Genomic DNA, 14,160 nt, shown 5'->3' on the forward strand with positions numbered 1-14,160 from the left:
TGCTGGCTGTGGCCTGAATGAGCTGGGACTTCTGTCTCCCACCCCTGGGAGACAGTGCAGTCGGGCAGGAAAAGGCTCCTGTTCGCTATAGGAAGGCAGCACCACAACTGGTCTGGGTTGCAAAGCATTTGGGAAAGATGCCAGTCTTGCCATTGCAGCGTCCTTCGAGCCAGTCCTCATTCACTGGGAAAACATAAAGGAGCAGGATGAGCCCTGGCCCGTATGAGTGGCGTTAGTGAGAGTTTTCATGGCTGGAATTTAACTCTGGGCAAAACCCAGTGCAAGCCTGTACCTCCTGAGACAGCACTGGAGAAGCCATCTATTCCCCAGTCCCTCCCTGCAGCAGACTCCAAAAGCCTGCCCCAATACAGCCTGCAGACAGGACTGGAGAGCTACCTTCAGAGAGAATATCCAGCATGTCTCCCTTGCTGAACTCCAGGTCCCCCGGTCCCTGCGCAACGTAAGAGTGCTGAGCCAGCATCCGGTAGAGAACAGGTCTGCCCGAGTGGGAGTCTGAGTCCTACAGAAGAAAGTCAGCATGGAGGTTGCAAGGCAAAGCAGAGATTTGAGTCCAGCGCAGCAGAGAGCTTGTCACAGCCCACGTACCTGGCAGCAGAGCGTCAGCCTGCCATCTGTCAGCTGCTGCCACATCTTCCCTAGATCCTCCTCTCCCAAAACTGCACCCAGTTCTTTGCCATCCGAATGCCTGTAGCTGCAAGGGTTCATTAACACAGCTCAAATCATCTCACTTAAAGCCAAACTTTGAGGCAAGCCTAGCTCTCTAACGTCTTCAGAGTCCCCTTTGTAAGCCAGCTCTGAGCTTGTCACCTTGCACAGTGACATGGGGCCACCCTGCATGCTCAGTGGGCAGAAATGGCCCTGTCAGGGAGTAACACTGTCACCTCCTCACACACTTACTTGAGGGGAAGATCCTAAACTCTCCTGACTACACTGACTGTAGTCAGGGAGACTTCATCCCAAATTGCTCTGCATTGATCCTGGTGTATCTCAAAGGCTGAGCTGAGCGGGATAAAATCCAATATACAGCAGCTGCATCTCCACAGATTTTTTCCTTCTGTTCCCCCATTTCTTGACTATGGTACAGTTTCCTGGGAAAGACCCTTTGGGCATCCAAAGCCCACGGAGCACACACTGTTCTCAAAACCAAAAGCCGTGGTAAGGTTAGCCCTGCAAGGAAGGCTGTGCGCTCACATCTTTCCTGAATCTCTGCTAGAGTGCTTTGACCCTAATTAACCATTCCCAGGAAACCAGATGCAGATCTGTATCCTCAGGGGAATGGCTGCTGCTGCCCTGTCACACACACTCATGCACCAAGAGTGCTGGAGGGCCCGGCTATGCTGCAGCGTACCTCAGCTTCCCTCGCTCTGCCTGCTGGCCAAACCGCTCCCTCAGCAGAGCCCGCAGGTCCAGCAGAGACGGCACCTCGCCTGCCCTCAGCACCACGGTGCACTCACAGCACGCTCTCAGCACAACAGGTCTGTCCGTGCTGGATGAAGCTTCTCCGCAGGTCAGTGGGATCTGCTGAGAGATGTGGCACCATGGACAGTCTGGTTATTCAGGACTCTCATATCAAGAGAGGTGACACAGACACAACCCCTCGTCTCAGTGGTACCACATAATGGTAGTGCAGCATCAAAATGCAGATCTGAATTTCAGAGGGGGAACTACAAATTCAAAGCCTGGAATCAAATGTTCCTCCCATGACCCAGGAAGCCTGTTTCTGGGTCCAATCGCACAGGTACCTCCCAAACCCAAACATATATGAGCAGGGCCCCAATTCTTCCAGCCAGCTGGAGAGGTACAGCTAAGTCCCCATGCCCTGCTGCCTTCTGTCTGAAGTATGGCTGACAAAAAATTACTCCGAAAACCCTACAAAGAGGGGTGGCAAAGACAAAAGGAGCAGAGCTGATCTGCAGCTGGCACTGCCAGAGAGGTGCTGTCCCCAAGTGGACATGATTCCAGCTCCATCACACACAGTGGTTGGTAATGACATGGAGGTGCCTCAGAGAACATCATCCCAGAAGAATGCAAATATGAATGAATTGTGGCACCCAGACTGACAGGGACAGAAAATGTCCCACAGGAGGAGGGGGAAAGGGACAGCAGGTAGTTCAAAGACAGCTCTCTTGCAAAATGGGCTGTAAAGTGCGTGCCTGAGAACGTTGCTGTGTTTGGGGCTCTTGGCTCCTTGGAGGGTGCAAAAGGACACTGCCCTGATAAGCCTCAACCTTGGGCTGCCTCACAAAATTGTATGGTCACAAACTTGGGAGTGGTGGAGGAAAGACCACATGGGAACCTCTCTTTGGAATGGGAAAATGGGCAGAGGAAGAGTTTTTTCCAGTCATTTTGGGGCAGCTCAGGAATTTTGGAAGATCGGGCCAGGAATCTTGCACTTTTCACAGCCTTGATCTCTTGAGGCTGTATCAGCTTGTGCTTGTGAAACACCTTACCTTGAAGTCCATTTGGGTACCAGCATCATTTGCAGAGGCATTTTCTCTCCCAGGAGATTCTGCAGAACAAAACAAGAGCATGGGAACAGTGCCTGCAGTCAGCAGAGGCCCCCGACAGCTCTTCCGCAACCCGCTAGCACACAAGCGGCCACGGCTGCAGTGGGCAACCAGCCTCCCCGTGCCCCGCTAAAGCAGGGGCGTTTGGGCACAGCTTCACATAACACCCACTGAGGTCCCTGGCCTGGGGGACTACCTGGTTTCTGCTTCACATGGAGTCGGCTGGGAGGCACCTGGGCAGGAGGGAGAGGAATCCCATTGCTGATCTTCTGCAACAAAACAACATCAGAAAGGAGTGAGCAGAAGACATCAGAGACTGGACAAGGCTGGTGTGTATGACAGAGGCTGCAGCCAGTTATAAATTTTTGAGTGTAATCCCACAGAGAGCCCCAGGGAGACCAGTTCATTAACTGGCTGGGTGAGGCGGAGCACTCAGGCTCTCAGTGGTCTCTGCAGCTCTCATGGATAGCAGGGGTGATGAGAGGTTTGGTGGGACACTTCCTTGGCCTCCTGCCCCTTGCTGGGTTGGTGCTGGAGCAGAGGGAGGCTGCTCACGCTGTGCTGAGAGCTCTCCCCACCATCTGCCACCTCATCTGAGAACTTGGGCTGGTTCACAGTGAGACATCCATGGAGCAAATGCCCAAGTGTGTGCTATGGCCAGGGATTCATTCAAAGGGGAAAAAAAAAAAAAATTCATAGCAACATCAGAACAACCATGTGCTTCAAAAATCTCTCACAGGAAATAGGGGTCTGAGTTGCACCTTTCTGCACATGGTTCAGATAGAAAATGATTTGGATCATGTGTGGATATGCTTGTGGTGGAGATGGGAGATGAAGGAAGTTTTCCTAAGTCAAAGGTGAGGGTTTAGGGCTTAGGCGCATGGCCTCAAGGCAAAAAGTGGTGCCTGTTTAAGATACTACTATCCCACTGCAGCAGGAGATTAACCTGCTCTCGCTCTGCTGGTGAACTAGAACGTGTGAGCACTCCTCACCCGCTTCTGTGCTACATCTTCAACAAGTTACAGTGGGTCCGGAGAGCTGTGGTAGCTGCTCATCTTTGTGTGCTCCATCAGCCCACAGCAAATAAGAGACACCGCCCCACTGCAGCAGGAGATTAACCTGCTCTCGCTCTGCTGGTGAACTAGAACGTGTGAGCACTCCTCACCCGCTTCTGTGCTACATCTAGTGGCTGCAGACATCAAAGGAGCAAGCTGGACAAACACACGCCTCAAGCCCTCAAACTCATTATTGTGTTCCAGTGGCTCAACAAGTTACAGTGGGTCCGGAGAGCTGTGGTAGCTGCTCATCTTTGTGTGCTCCATCAGCCCACAGCAAATAAGAGACACCGCCACCTAGATCAGCCTGTGATGCAAGCCACTGTGGCTTGGATATGTGTCCAAGCCCGCAGATTTTGCTGTAAAAAGATCCAATGTACAGAAAAAAAATAAGCATTTTTCCTGCTCTTAACTCTTCTGTTGTTCCAGTTCAACAACACTTGGTCTTCACTCAAGGTGTCTGAGCTGAAACACTCTATGTTTCTCTTACACAGTTGTTCGATCCTGTGATAATCTTACAAACAAATGTCCCAAATGTATTTCTTGGTTCCTTCCTCACCCCTGGTTGCAAGGTTGTCAGCTCACCCATTTATCCATCTTTGAGGCAGGCTCCAGGAGAGAGCTCGGTATGCGCAGCTTCTGCGGGACACAAAGCAGAGCAGGGTGAGACAGGAGCTGCTGCTGCGGCAGATGCAGCCCCAGCCCACCCAGCCCCATCTTCTGTTAGCCCCACTCTGCACTGCTTCTGCCCTTGCAAAACACCACTGCCTCCTCACCCTACTGCAACACAAATGTGCCCACAGAGGGCCCAGGGTCGGGTACAGTAGCCCATGTGGTTTGTGCTCAGAAATTGCTGAACAAAATCCAAGGGCCCTTTTGCATCTTTTTCTGCTGAAAGTGGTGCTAATTGAGTGGCTGCGATGTAACAGACAAAGCCCAACACCGTGCTCCTAAAACGGATGCCTAGGAAGAGAGCAGCAAGGATGTTGAGGGATACCAGTCCAGCAGCATTTCTATGTCTTCTGACAATCACTGCTACAGAGCTATTAATTTCAACTGATCATTGTGAGTAATTATGCTTTTTTTCTTCCCCAGTGTCTATTATTTTACTTTTTTGGACTTTGAATTTCATCTGACACTTCACTGAGCAGTCAACCAGCACATTCAAATGCTTCTTTAGTTGTTCACTGTTATCTCCAGATGCTTTAGGCTATGCTGAATGGTTTGATTGTCTGTCATGTCATCATATCACTATCCCTATTACTATATCACTTAGGAATATGCTAAATGCTTAGGTCACAGCAGTTTCTCTGTGGAGACATCCTTTCTTTAAAAAAAAGAAGGAAAGAAAAACCTGTTCATTTATGCCCACCCTTTATATCTTTATTTTAATCTGTTAGCAGTCCTCAGAGCACTGCCTCTCTTGCTCAAACAGCTCACTGTTTTTTAGTGGTCTTGTGAAGAATCTTTTGACTTGTTTTGGAAATATAGGCAGATAATACATTCACTGGCTCAACCTAATCCAGGTATGCACTGGCTTTTTCAAAGAACTTAAGCAGACATGTGAGAAATGGCTTCTGTCAGCAAAAGATTTTCCATGTTGTCATATTTACCTGTTTCTATTCAATCTGTTTACACTATAGTTCCCTAGTCTGCAGAAAGATGTCAGATTTGCTGGGCTTTAATTCCTTAGGTCTTCTCTAGAGCCCCTTATAAAACCTGCCTGCACAGCTGAAATCCTCCCAAAAGCTTCCCGAAGTTAATTTAGCAGAGGCACTACACACCAGGTAAGGACCGACCTGTCTCCTCAACTCCATTAGAGCTCTCAGGTGACAAATACTGCTCAAAATGGTGGTCCTTGGTGAGGTCTGTTATCCTACACGATTCCACAATAGGATCCTGTGTGGTGGAGAGCACAAGTGCCCAAAAAGATGCCCTTGTGGAGCTACAGAGGTGAATGGCAGAAGCTCTTGAGAGCCAAGCGTCAGAGAACTATGGATAGCAACTGGTCTGTGGAAATGAGCTCCTGAACTCATCCTCTGCTCTGCAGTGCTAAAGGTGGATCCCCAAGGAATGTGCTCAGAGGGTTGCAGCAAGCTCCTGTTCACAGGCAGGACTGTGGCGTCTGCTGGTGGGGATGGGCTGGAAAGCCCACCCATTTTCCTTACCTGTCCATCGTGTATGGCTGTAGCCCAGCCATCCGCCCCTCTCGTCAGCACAAAGACCAAACTGCTGGCTTTCACTGCCAACTTCTCTGAGTCCTCAGGGTAATAATGGGACAAAACTCGATAGTAGCCTGACTCACTGTCTCTGGAAAGAAAGAATGAGAGCACCTTTACTAACCCTGGAGTTCTGGTACTGGATAGCTTTGATCCAGAACACTGCACCAATCCAAACTGACATGTGCCAAAATTTTCAGGTGTTGGGAAATTAGGATTTCCATTGCTACTCTTTGGTCCAACTGGGAACAAAAGGACCTTGGAGAACACTGATTTCCAAAACGCAACTGCCCCATTTTCATTATATTAATAAAAAACCTCCATATCAAAACAATTATTAAACTCAGCCCTGAAGTACTGTTGGTACAATGTCACCAAAACAAATGACTTTCATGTTTTTTGAACCAGGGCTGATTTTGGCTCAACACAGCATGGCTGGTAGTGTGTATTTGGAGGCCTTGTCCTGGGAACTAGGATGGGACAGCTGAAGATCCTGTGTCACGGACCTGGGCAGGTTCCACAACCTCTCTCTGCTTCCATTCCCCAGCCATGGCATGACCCATGTCTATCTCCCAAGACTATTGAATCAACTCCTGCAAACTGCCCTGAGATTCTTGCATGAGAGGTGCTACTGAACTGCAGCGTCTTTGGCAGCCACATAAGGCTGTATATTTGTCATTCACTCCACCCTTGGTGAGGAGTGGGTGTGGATCCCACAGAGTCTTCAAAGACATCAGAGAACAAAACATGACCTTCTGGATGGAAGTAGTGAGAGAAGAGTTAGACCAGGGTAGAACTGAACACTTACCGCAGGGCGTCAACACTGGGTTCATAAAAGCCCTGTTTCTGTGGGGGGAACAACAGCATCTATTTATAACAGTACCTTATATAGCAACAGTGCCACCTTATTTACTGTCCCTCTGAATACCAAACTGTGGTATTTTGTCTTTAGTTTTGACCACATTTGTCACACCCCAGCACCCAGATAGAAGTCTGCTGCTCCACACCTTACCAGGATGTACCTTCTATTTCTCCCCCTTCCTCTTTATCCATCAGGAGGCGAGTAACAAAATCTTTTCCCCTACCTTTGTTTCTAAGAAACTCATACTACAGTGCAAGTCAGCCATGCTTATGCTGACAAATTTACTAAAGTGCTGGGCAAATGCATGTTGAGCATAGCAAAGTCTCCACTGCTGTTTTGACATGGCGAAGAGACAAAAATGCATCTTCAAAGGGCTGGAGACTCACATCGCTGAGTCCCTTCCAGCCAATGCTGAAGCCCACCACCTGCCTTTGAAAGGCCCTGTGGATCTAGTTTGATACTGCACTTTTTTTTTCAATAGTATGTTCTTACCCTGACAGTGCTAGGATCTGAGGCCCTACCTGGAGCTCCATGACAGCTCCATTCCTCCTTTCACAGGTATGTCCTGCTCACCTGAGGCCTGAGAGGCTCGAAGCCAATGTACTCATCATTGGGAATGATGGACGAGATCACCTGTCAGAGGACAAAGTAATGACTGAATCCAGGCTGGATGAAGACTCTCAAACTTCATGCGAGGTTATCTACTCAGACCCATTTCCTTCTGACATCCTGAAGTCAGACATGAAGTAGAGCCACGCACATAGTGGAAAAAGCAGAGCTGGATTCCCAAAACAGCTTCAACTGTTGTTGTCCCTGTGTTTTTAGTCTTTCCAAGGTTTCTTTAAAAGTACGTGAATGAATTACTTTCCCTTCCCTTTATTCACGTCAGAGCTCTCTGGCCTGTGGCACTTCTGCTGACTGCACTGGTCACAGAAGGGATCAGAGAAATTCTCTGCTGACTTGAGTTAAAGGACGTGACAAAGCATTTGTCTCCAAAGTGCCTGCCTGTCCCACTGGGAATGCAGCAGTGAGTAGGAGTGCGCTGGAGGAATGTGCTCCTCTTGAAAATGTCGTTGTCAGCAAAAGGACAACCACGGGTTTCCCTAAGTACCTGCTCAGCTTTTTCAGAGTTTAAAGTGACCAAGATTGGGAAGGTTTTTTTAGCACCAAAATGCAGTTTTGATAGAAGAGATGGCAATTCTTACAAATTTCGGCATCTGTGTCCCAGATGCCTTGTCTGGCTGCAAGCCCTGACAATCCTGCTCTTGGGTCTCCACTAGTGGAGTGGCCAACAGTAATGCTCTCTGGAGATGTCAGAAGGTGGGATTTTAATCTGCTTGCTGTTAGTCTTAACAATCACATGCCTGTTACCTTGGGTTTACCCAGGAAATCTTTTGAATCCAGCTGTTCAACTTCCTTCTTTCGTGGTCTGAAAAATTCCCCGAGAGGAACCTGCATTGGCTCTAAAAACAGACGGTCCTAGGGCAGGGAAAGCAGATAAGGGAAAAGTCATCAATTAATATTAAATTAAATATAACAGCAGTGAAAAGCAAGTATATCTCCAGGAAGACACTGGGGCAAAAATTATGGCTGTGAACTTGAAAAAGGTCACTCAGGTTTAACAAGCACATGTAAACTAAAAGCTCAGCAGCCACTACCCCGTGTTGAGTCAAAGACTAACTCTGTTGGCATGGGAAGGGAGGGCGGAGGAATAAGGTTTATTAAACAAATCTGTAAGCAGTTTTTCTATTTGATTTCAAATGTTGGTTTTTTTCTCCTCTGTTCAACCACTAAGTAGCATGCTAATAGCAAATATAAATAATACACTAATGTAAAGCACAAACATGATGCTAGAAGAGATGATCAGATTAAAAAAAAGTGATCATCCCTTAGAAAGGATACAAATGAGATAAGGAAGCACGGAGGTAGCAAAATAATGAACCCTCCAGGAAGAGTAAATCAGAGATCTGCAAGTTGTTCCTGGTCATAAAAGAGTCTAACGAGAAACTATTATTTAGAACCAACCCTGGAAATACTTTTATGCTCTACTTAAGCTCTAAATGTGATTGTCATTAATATCTGAGCTGCCACCAATTGTCACTGAGGCCAAAGGGACTCAAAAAAGTCAGCCAGTGTAATGAAAAGGGAGACCCTCCAAATCTGCACTTGTAGGGGTTCTGCACTTAAACACTACATAAGGCAACTTGTTTTACAGTGCAAGTATAAATAGAACTAAGCTCCTGAACAGCAGGGACTAGAAAGTAAACTCCCCAACCCATAATTCTCCACTACAATGTTTCTGTGCTATGAAGCACCTGGGGGTGATGGAGTTACTTGGTTAGCTGAAGCCCTAGTTTGGTAGAGCATCGCATGCATATGGCTTAGGCTCTGCTACCAGGTCACCAAGCAGGTGGGTAGACAGGAAAACCTAAACATACAACAATTAGCACATTTTTATCTCGTGTTTCTTAACTTAAGCCCAATGCACATACCCGGGAACTTATAGAGGTGGTCTTACCTGTACCCGCTGAAGGGCTAGGTCCAGGATTGCTGTTCTTCCTTCAGGTCTCCATACAACGGCCTTATCTAGGGTGACTCTGGCCTCCTGCCACCGCTGCAGCCGACACTGTGCTGCTGCAGTGCTGTACAGCACCTGGAGCGGGCACGGAGGGAGCAGAACTCAGAGGGCTGAGACTGAACAAACACCCAACATAACTTACTGAACTCAGCCAAGAAACAGGGACCAGGCACTGAAATACCACAGATTGGTGCTGCTGCTCTATCTATTTCCCACTGGCCACAGGAAAGGCACTCTGAGCAGCACAGCTGAAAAAACTTCATAATCAGAGTGGAAAGAGATAAAAGCTGTACCTCCAGGCTAGTTCCTGGGTGTGCTAGAACTGCTAGCTCTGCTCAAGTCAAGGAGAGGCATGGGGAACGCCAGATGAAGACTCTAGTACCACGCAAGTTTTAATCTTATCCTTCCTGTACCTGAAAGGCCAGTAAGGATTTTCTTGGCAAGTTGCGTGTGTTTCTTTCTGTATGCAACTAGCTAATATTTTTTGCTGTACAGAGTAATTCTGACTCACTTCCACTGCAAAATAACTTAACTGAAACTATTTCACATTGTAGTGGGCTGTGAATGTGCAAATTGTCAGCTGTAGCTTGTTACTCTTTAGCAGCATGTAAGTATGTTCAGTAGTGAAGTGGCAAAGTGTGGGAGTATTACAGACTGGGTGTTGGGAAGCCTTGATCTATATGCTGAAACAACAGTGGGAGATCTCTTCTTGTCACTGGCCAACAGTCAGTGTATGGAAAAGCTGCTGGCCTACAAGGCAGAAGTGTGGCCTAACAGACTCATTGTCAGATGTGTTGCTATCTTATACGATAGGGTTATTGGCCTGTAAACTGCTTTGTGGTATCTGCATGCAAGCAGTGCTTGGGACAGAGCTGCAGCTAATAAGATGCTTTTCCTTCACTCCTTAGTCATGACAGTAAAAGACTGCTGTTTGGGGGGTGGTGGGAAACAGCCATCCTGAACATCTACAGGAACTGCAGAAATGCTCCCTCTTGGAGAGCCAAGGCAGCAGTTCTCACTCAGCTCAGAAGTGCTATAGCCTTGCAAGAGGCAAATATTTCTGGATTTTCAAACCATACAGCACATCTCCTCCCCTTGAGAAGATCAGATGCAGCATGTGAGAGGCCATGCATGGGGAAAGCTGATGGCACAGCTCTGCAGGAGGATTATGTTTGTGTATTTTCAAAAATGAGCTGCAGGTAGACGTAAGAGCGAGCTACAGTCAAATCAGGATGCAGATCCTGAGTCCGGAGTGCCAGGACAGTGAGTGCATGTGTCCTGGCAATGCCTAGAGCATGTGGAACAAGGGCCTATGTGTTCACACCAGAAAGGGTACCAACCTCCTCCCGATGGCCTCGGGACGCTCCTGCAGCCCTGCACCTTTCAAAGGGAACATATTGTTTCTAAGTGTGTGAGCTCAGAGAAGGCAGTGCTGTGGCACTGAAACTGTTAAAAACAATGAGGTTTGGGTAATACCACAGATGCCAAGGATAGTTTCTTCCTGCCAGGTATAAGGTGCATGAAAATTGACCGAGACTGAAGGACGGGTTTCTGGGCATGCTTGACTTGAGTTACACAATGAGTCCTCACTCTTGCGGAAGCAAAAAATTAAATACTGTTTGCTGTATGTGCTTTTCAGTCTGAGTGTATGGACTCAGGACAGAAGACAAAATGAACCCTTGCAGCAAAGTACAGTTTCTAGGAGTCTTTCACGTTCCAAATACTACAAATATTTACAATCATTTCAGACTTAGATCTTTTTTGAACAGGATGTGGCAAGCTGACTCCATGTAACAGTGTAAGAGCTGCAGAGTGAAGTGTTACAGAAGCAAAACACAGCTTGCAGCCCAGTGTGTAAGGTAAAACACAGAGGTAATGTTAAGACCGGTTGCTACAGTTGGAAAGACAGGCTTTCATGCACATAAGTTTCTTAGTGTCTTCATTATGGACCAATTTTGTTCCCATCTGTCTATACTTCAACTTATTTCAGCTTTTAGAGCTCAGGAGTTCACAAAACTTACATCTATATTTACATGCATGTAAGCATAAATATTACATGATAAATAAGCTAAAAAACCCCACTATACAAATTCCTGTGCGTCTGCTCTGAACAGATTTACTTTTCAAACTGCGTAATTTGCTAAACTCTTCAGAGATTACATTGTTTTATGACTTTCACGATTAAGTTCCTTTAAAAAAAAAGTGCAAGCAGGAAGTTTTTACTGTTCTAATGTACTGTGTTGAAAAGCTCTTGGGTTACTAATGCCTACTGCTGAACACCTGATGAACATCCCCAACAGAAGGGAAGGACTGCTGAGACAGGTTGATTCTTACCTCCCATGCATAGAGTATGTGCCTTAGCCCCAGCTGCTTGTAATCGATGAAGGGATTTTTTCTTAGATGACTGAAGGCCATATGATAGTCAGAGAGAGCTTCTTCGTACCTACAATGCAGAGATGACAGGAGAGATTGAGACTAAAAAAGCTGAAATCTCTAAGTTCAAAATTCAAGCTAGCAAAAAAAAGAGTATTCTTCTCTGTAGCCTGGATGAGGAGAGCTGCACCAGAGATGTGTGTTATCTTGTGACCACAGAAAATTCCCTGTCCTTGCCTTGCTGGCAGTTAGAACAAAACGAACATGGTGTGTCTGAGACTGTCTGCACAGTTTTACTGATTGGGATGAACAGTAGGTTTTGATATCTGAAATAGAGTCGCAGTTCCAAGGAGGAGAAAATGTCAAGAACGAGATTAACAAATGCTGTGAGCTCCTTGCCCAGCTTGCCACTGGCAGTTTTGTCCCAGCAGATGTCTCAGGGGAGAAGCGAGGGCTGGGAAACCCCTGCTGCTGCTGAGTATACATGCATGGTCAGAGCAATGTGAGCAGAAATTTAGAGAAACTCTGAGGTTAAGGGAATTAGTCTGAATTTACACGAGTTATGCAACTGAAATCAAAACAGGTTCCCACCGAGGCTGCAGGTGTGAAATGGCGGATCCAGAAAGAGCTGTGCAGTGTTCAGCCGACCAAGAGCCAGTGAGCACAGCCAAGAGAAGGTGCCCAGGTGGATGTGGGTGGGTGGGAGCAGCATGTGATGAGGGAAGGAGCCATGGGGTGCTGGTGGCCATCACCTCCTTGGGCCGGGGGCAGGTCTGCCAGCTGTGCTGCCCTGACCTGCTGCACACAGCGTGTGTGCTCAGGGCAGGCTTGCTCCACTGCTGCCGGCTGTGGCACAGCGTTGGGAGCAGAGCGGAGCAGCTCCAGCATACCAGCCAGGGCTCCACCATCCCTCACTGCAGCTCTGCTGGCAGAGGCACAGAGCATCTAGCTGCTTGATGGGTCATCTGTGAGTGCAGAACTGCGCGTTTTAACTCCCTCCCAGAAATAAAGATGGTAATTTTGTGGAAATTAAGGTCTGGGAAATATGGGGAAAATAACAGGAAAGAGAATAACTGAACTTTGGAGGCAAGAAAGGACCTGTAAAATCCTCCACCCACCTCTGTGAGCAGGATGTCACTGCGATTTAAACCTGGAAACAATGAGTAATCAATCCCATGACACTAGCGGAGCAATCCCAACATTAAATCAGTGAGACTGAGATCAGGCCCACAAAATCTGCTGGCAGCAGAGAGTGAGAGTCAGACACTGTGGGCAGACTCACGTGAACTATGTGAAGATACACCAAGCAGTGCAATTGTATTTTTTCCATTCCCAAAGAAAATCTGAATGGCAACATAATCTCCTGGCAGCCCCGCATACTGGAGCAGCTTCTTTCTGTGTGTGTACAGGACAGTAATATCATATATTAGCCACCCTTGGCGCCGTGGAGTTGTGCAGCTTGTATCTTCTCAGTCTTATCAGAGATAAGACTTGTTGACCTGTGACATGGTTTACAAGGCCAAACTGGGCCTTATGGACTGTTTAAGATTGCTAGAAGTGAATTTTAGAATCATAGAATCATTTAGGTTTAGGAATAAAGTATGACTTAAAGGAGAAAACCGAAGACTGAAATGGACATGCGCCTCACTTACATTTCCAGCTGCAGATGGACAAATCCTCTCTGAAAGAAGCCAACGGCTAGGGAGTTGTCCTTCGCAAGGGTTTTATCAAATGCCTAAGGAGAAAAACACAGACATATCCCAAGTATCAGTTAGGATCTCTCCTGTCGATGCCTGGGTGTATGCACCCCGCCAGCCACATGCAGGCTGCACTCGCACTGGGCACAGAAGCCATCTCTGGGCTCGTGACCAGCTCCTCTGGACTGGCAAGCGCAGGGCTGCAATCTGGGCTAAGGGGCAGGAGACTGCTCCAAGTCATCTTTCAGGTCTCGGTTCTGTATGACCTGAGCTTCAGGTTTTTATCCTTCCTTGGGAAAATGGACTGGACATAACAAATGAGATACATTTGCTGTCCAGCATCTTGTAATGAGAAAACCACGTTGCCTGCAGCAACGTTTGCCCTGACAGTGGGAGCAGCGGGACCAGACCAAACAGGGAAGGCTGTCTGAAGTAGCCTACGGTGATGAGTATGTGAAGGGGTGCAAGGGAGAAAGCTGAAGGGCCTCACACTGCACCTACAAGTCAGGATTTCTGGTCCAGTTTCCCAGCTAAATACAGGCAAGTATTAGAAAAGCTGGTAGCAGCTGGTGGCTGATGGTTCAAAGTAACACCATGCTGGGAAAACTGTCTCAATGTCTTTCTGAGAAAGCTAGGAGGTGTGCTCCTTCACTTATTGCAAAGAGATGGCAGGTAGATAACGAATCAAGCCCGAAACCCCAGACTTTCCTGGTACTGCCTAGACAGGGATAGCGTTGCAGGGGTGAAAATACGTTGCAGGAGGTCAGGCAGTGACTGCGCCTCTCGGCAAGGCGGTGGCTGGCTTCTCCCTTGGCTCTAACAGCACACCTTGCTTTAACAGTCTGCTT

The 14,160-nt window shown here is 47.6% G+C and overlaps 1 protein-coding gene across 1 annotated transcript; it reads right to left on the minus strand.

Annotated features, from left to right (window-relative positions):
- Positions 1-85: 85 nt before the first annotated feature.
- NOXA1 (NADPH oxidase activator 1) lies at positions 86-13,350 on the minus strand (the record flags this gene model as incomplete). The annotated part of the gene is given in 15 exon segments (XM_009579816.1): positions 86-183; positions 293-362; positions 365-520; positions 607-712; positions 1,370-1,539; positions 2,472-2,530; positions 2,725-2,797; positions 4,169-4,222; positions 5,752-5,893; positions 6,611-6,648; positions 7,238-7,297; positions 8,036-8,143; positions 9,183-9,317; positions 11,577-11,685; positions 13,268-13,350. Coding segments are annotated over 15 exon segments (1,461 nt in total), but the record flags the coding sequence as incomplete, so codon positions are not given.
- Between the last annotated feature and the right edge of the window lie 810 nt (positions 13,351-14,160).

The sequence above is a fragment of the Fulmarus glacialis genome, unplaced genomic scaffold (assembly GCF_000690835.1).
Source record: "Fulmarus glacialis isolate BGI_N327 unplaced genomic scaffold, ASM69083v1 scaffold23466, whole genome shotgun sequence".
NCBI lineage: Eukaryota > Metazoa > Chordata > Aves > Procellariiformes > Procellariidae > Fulmarus > Fulmarus glacialis.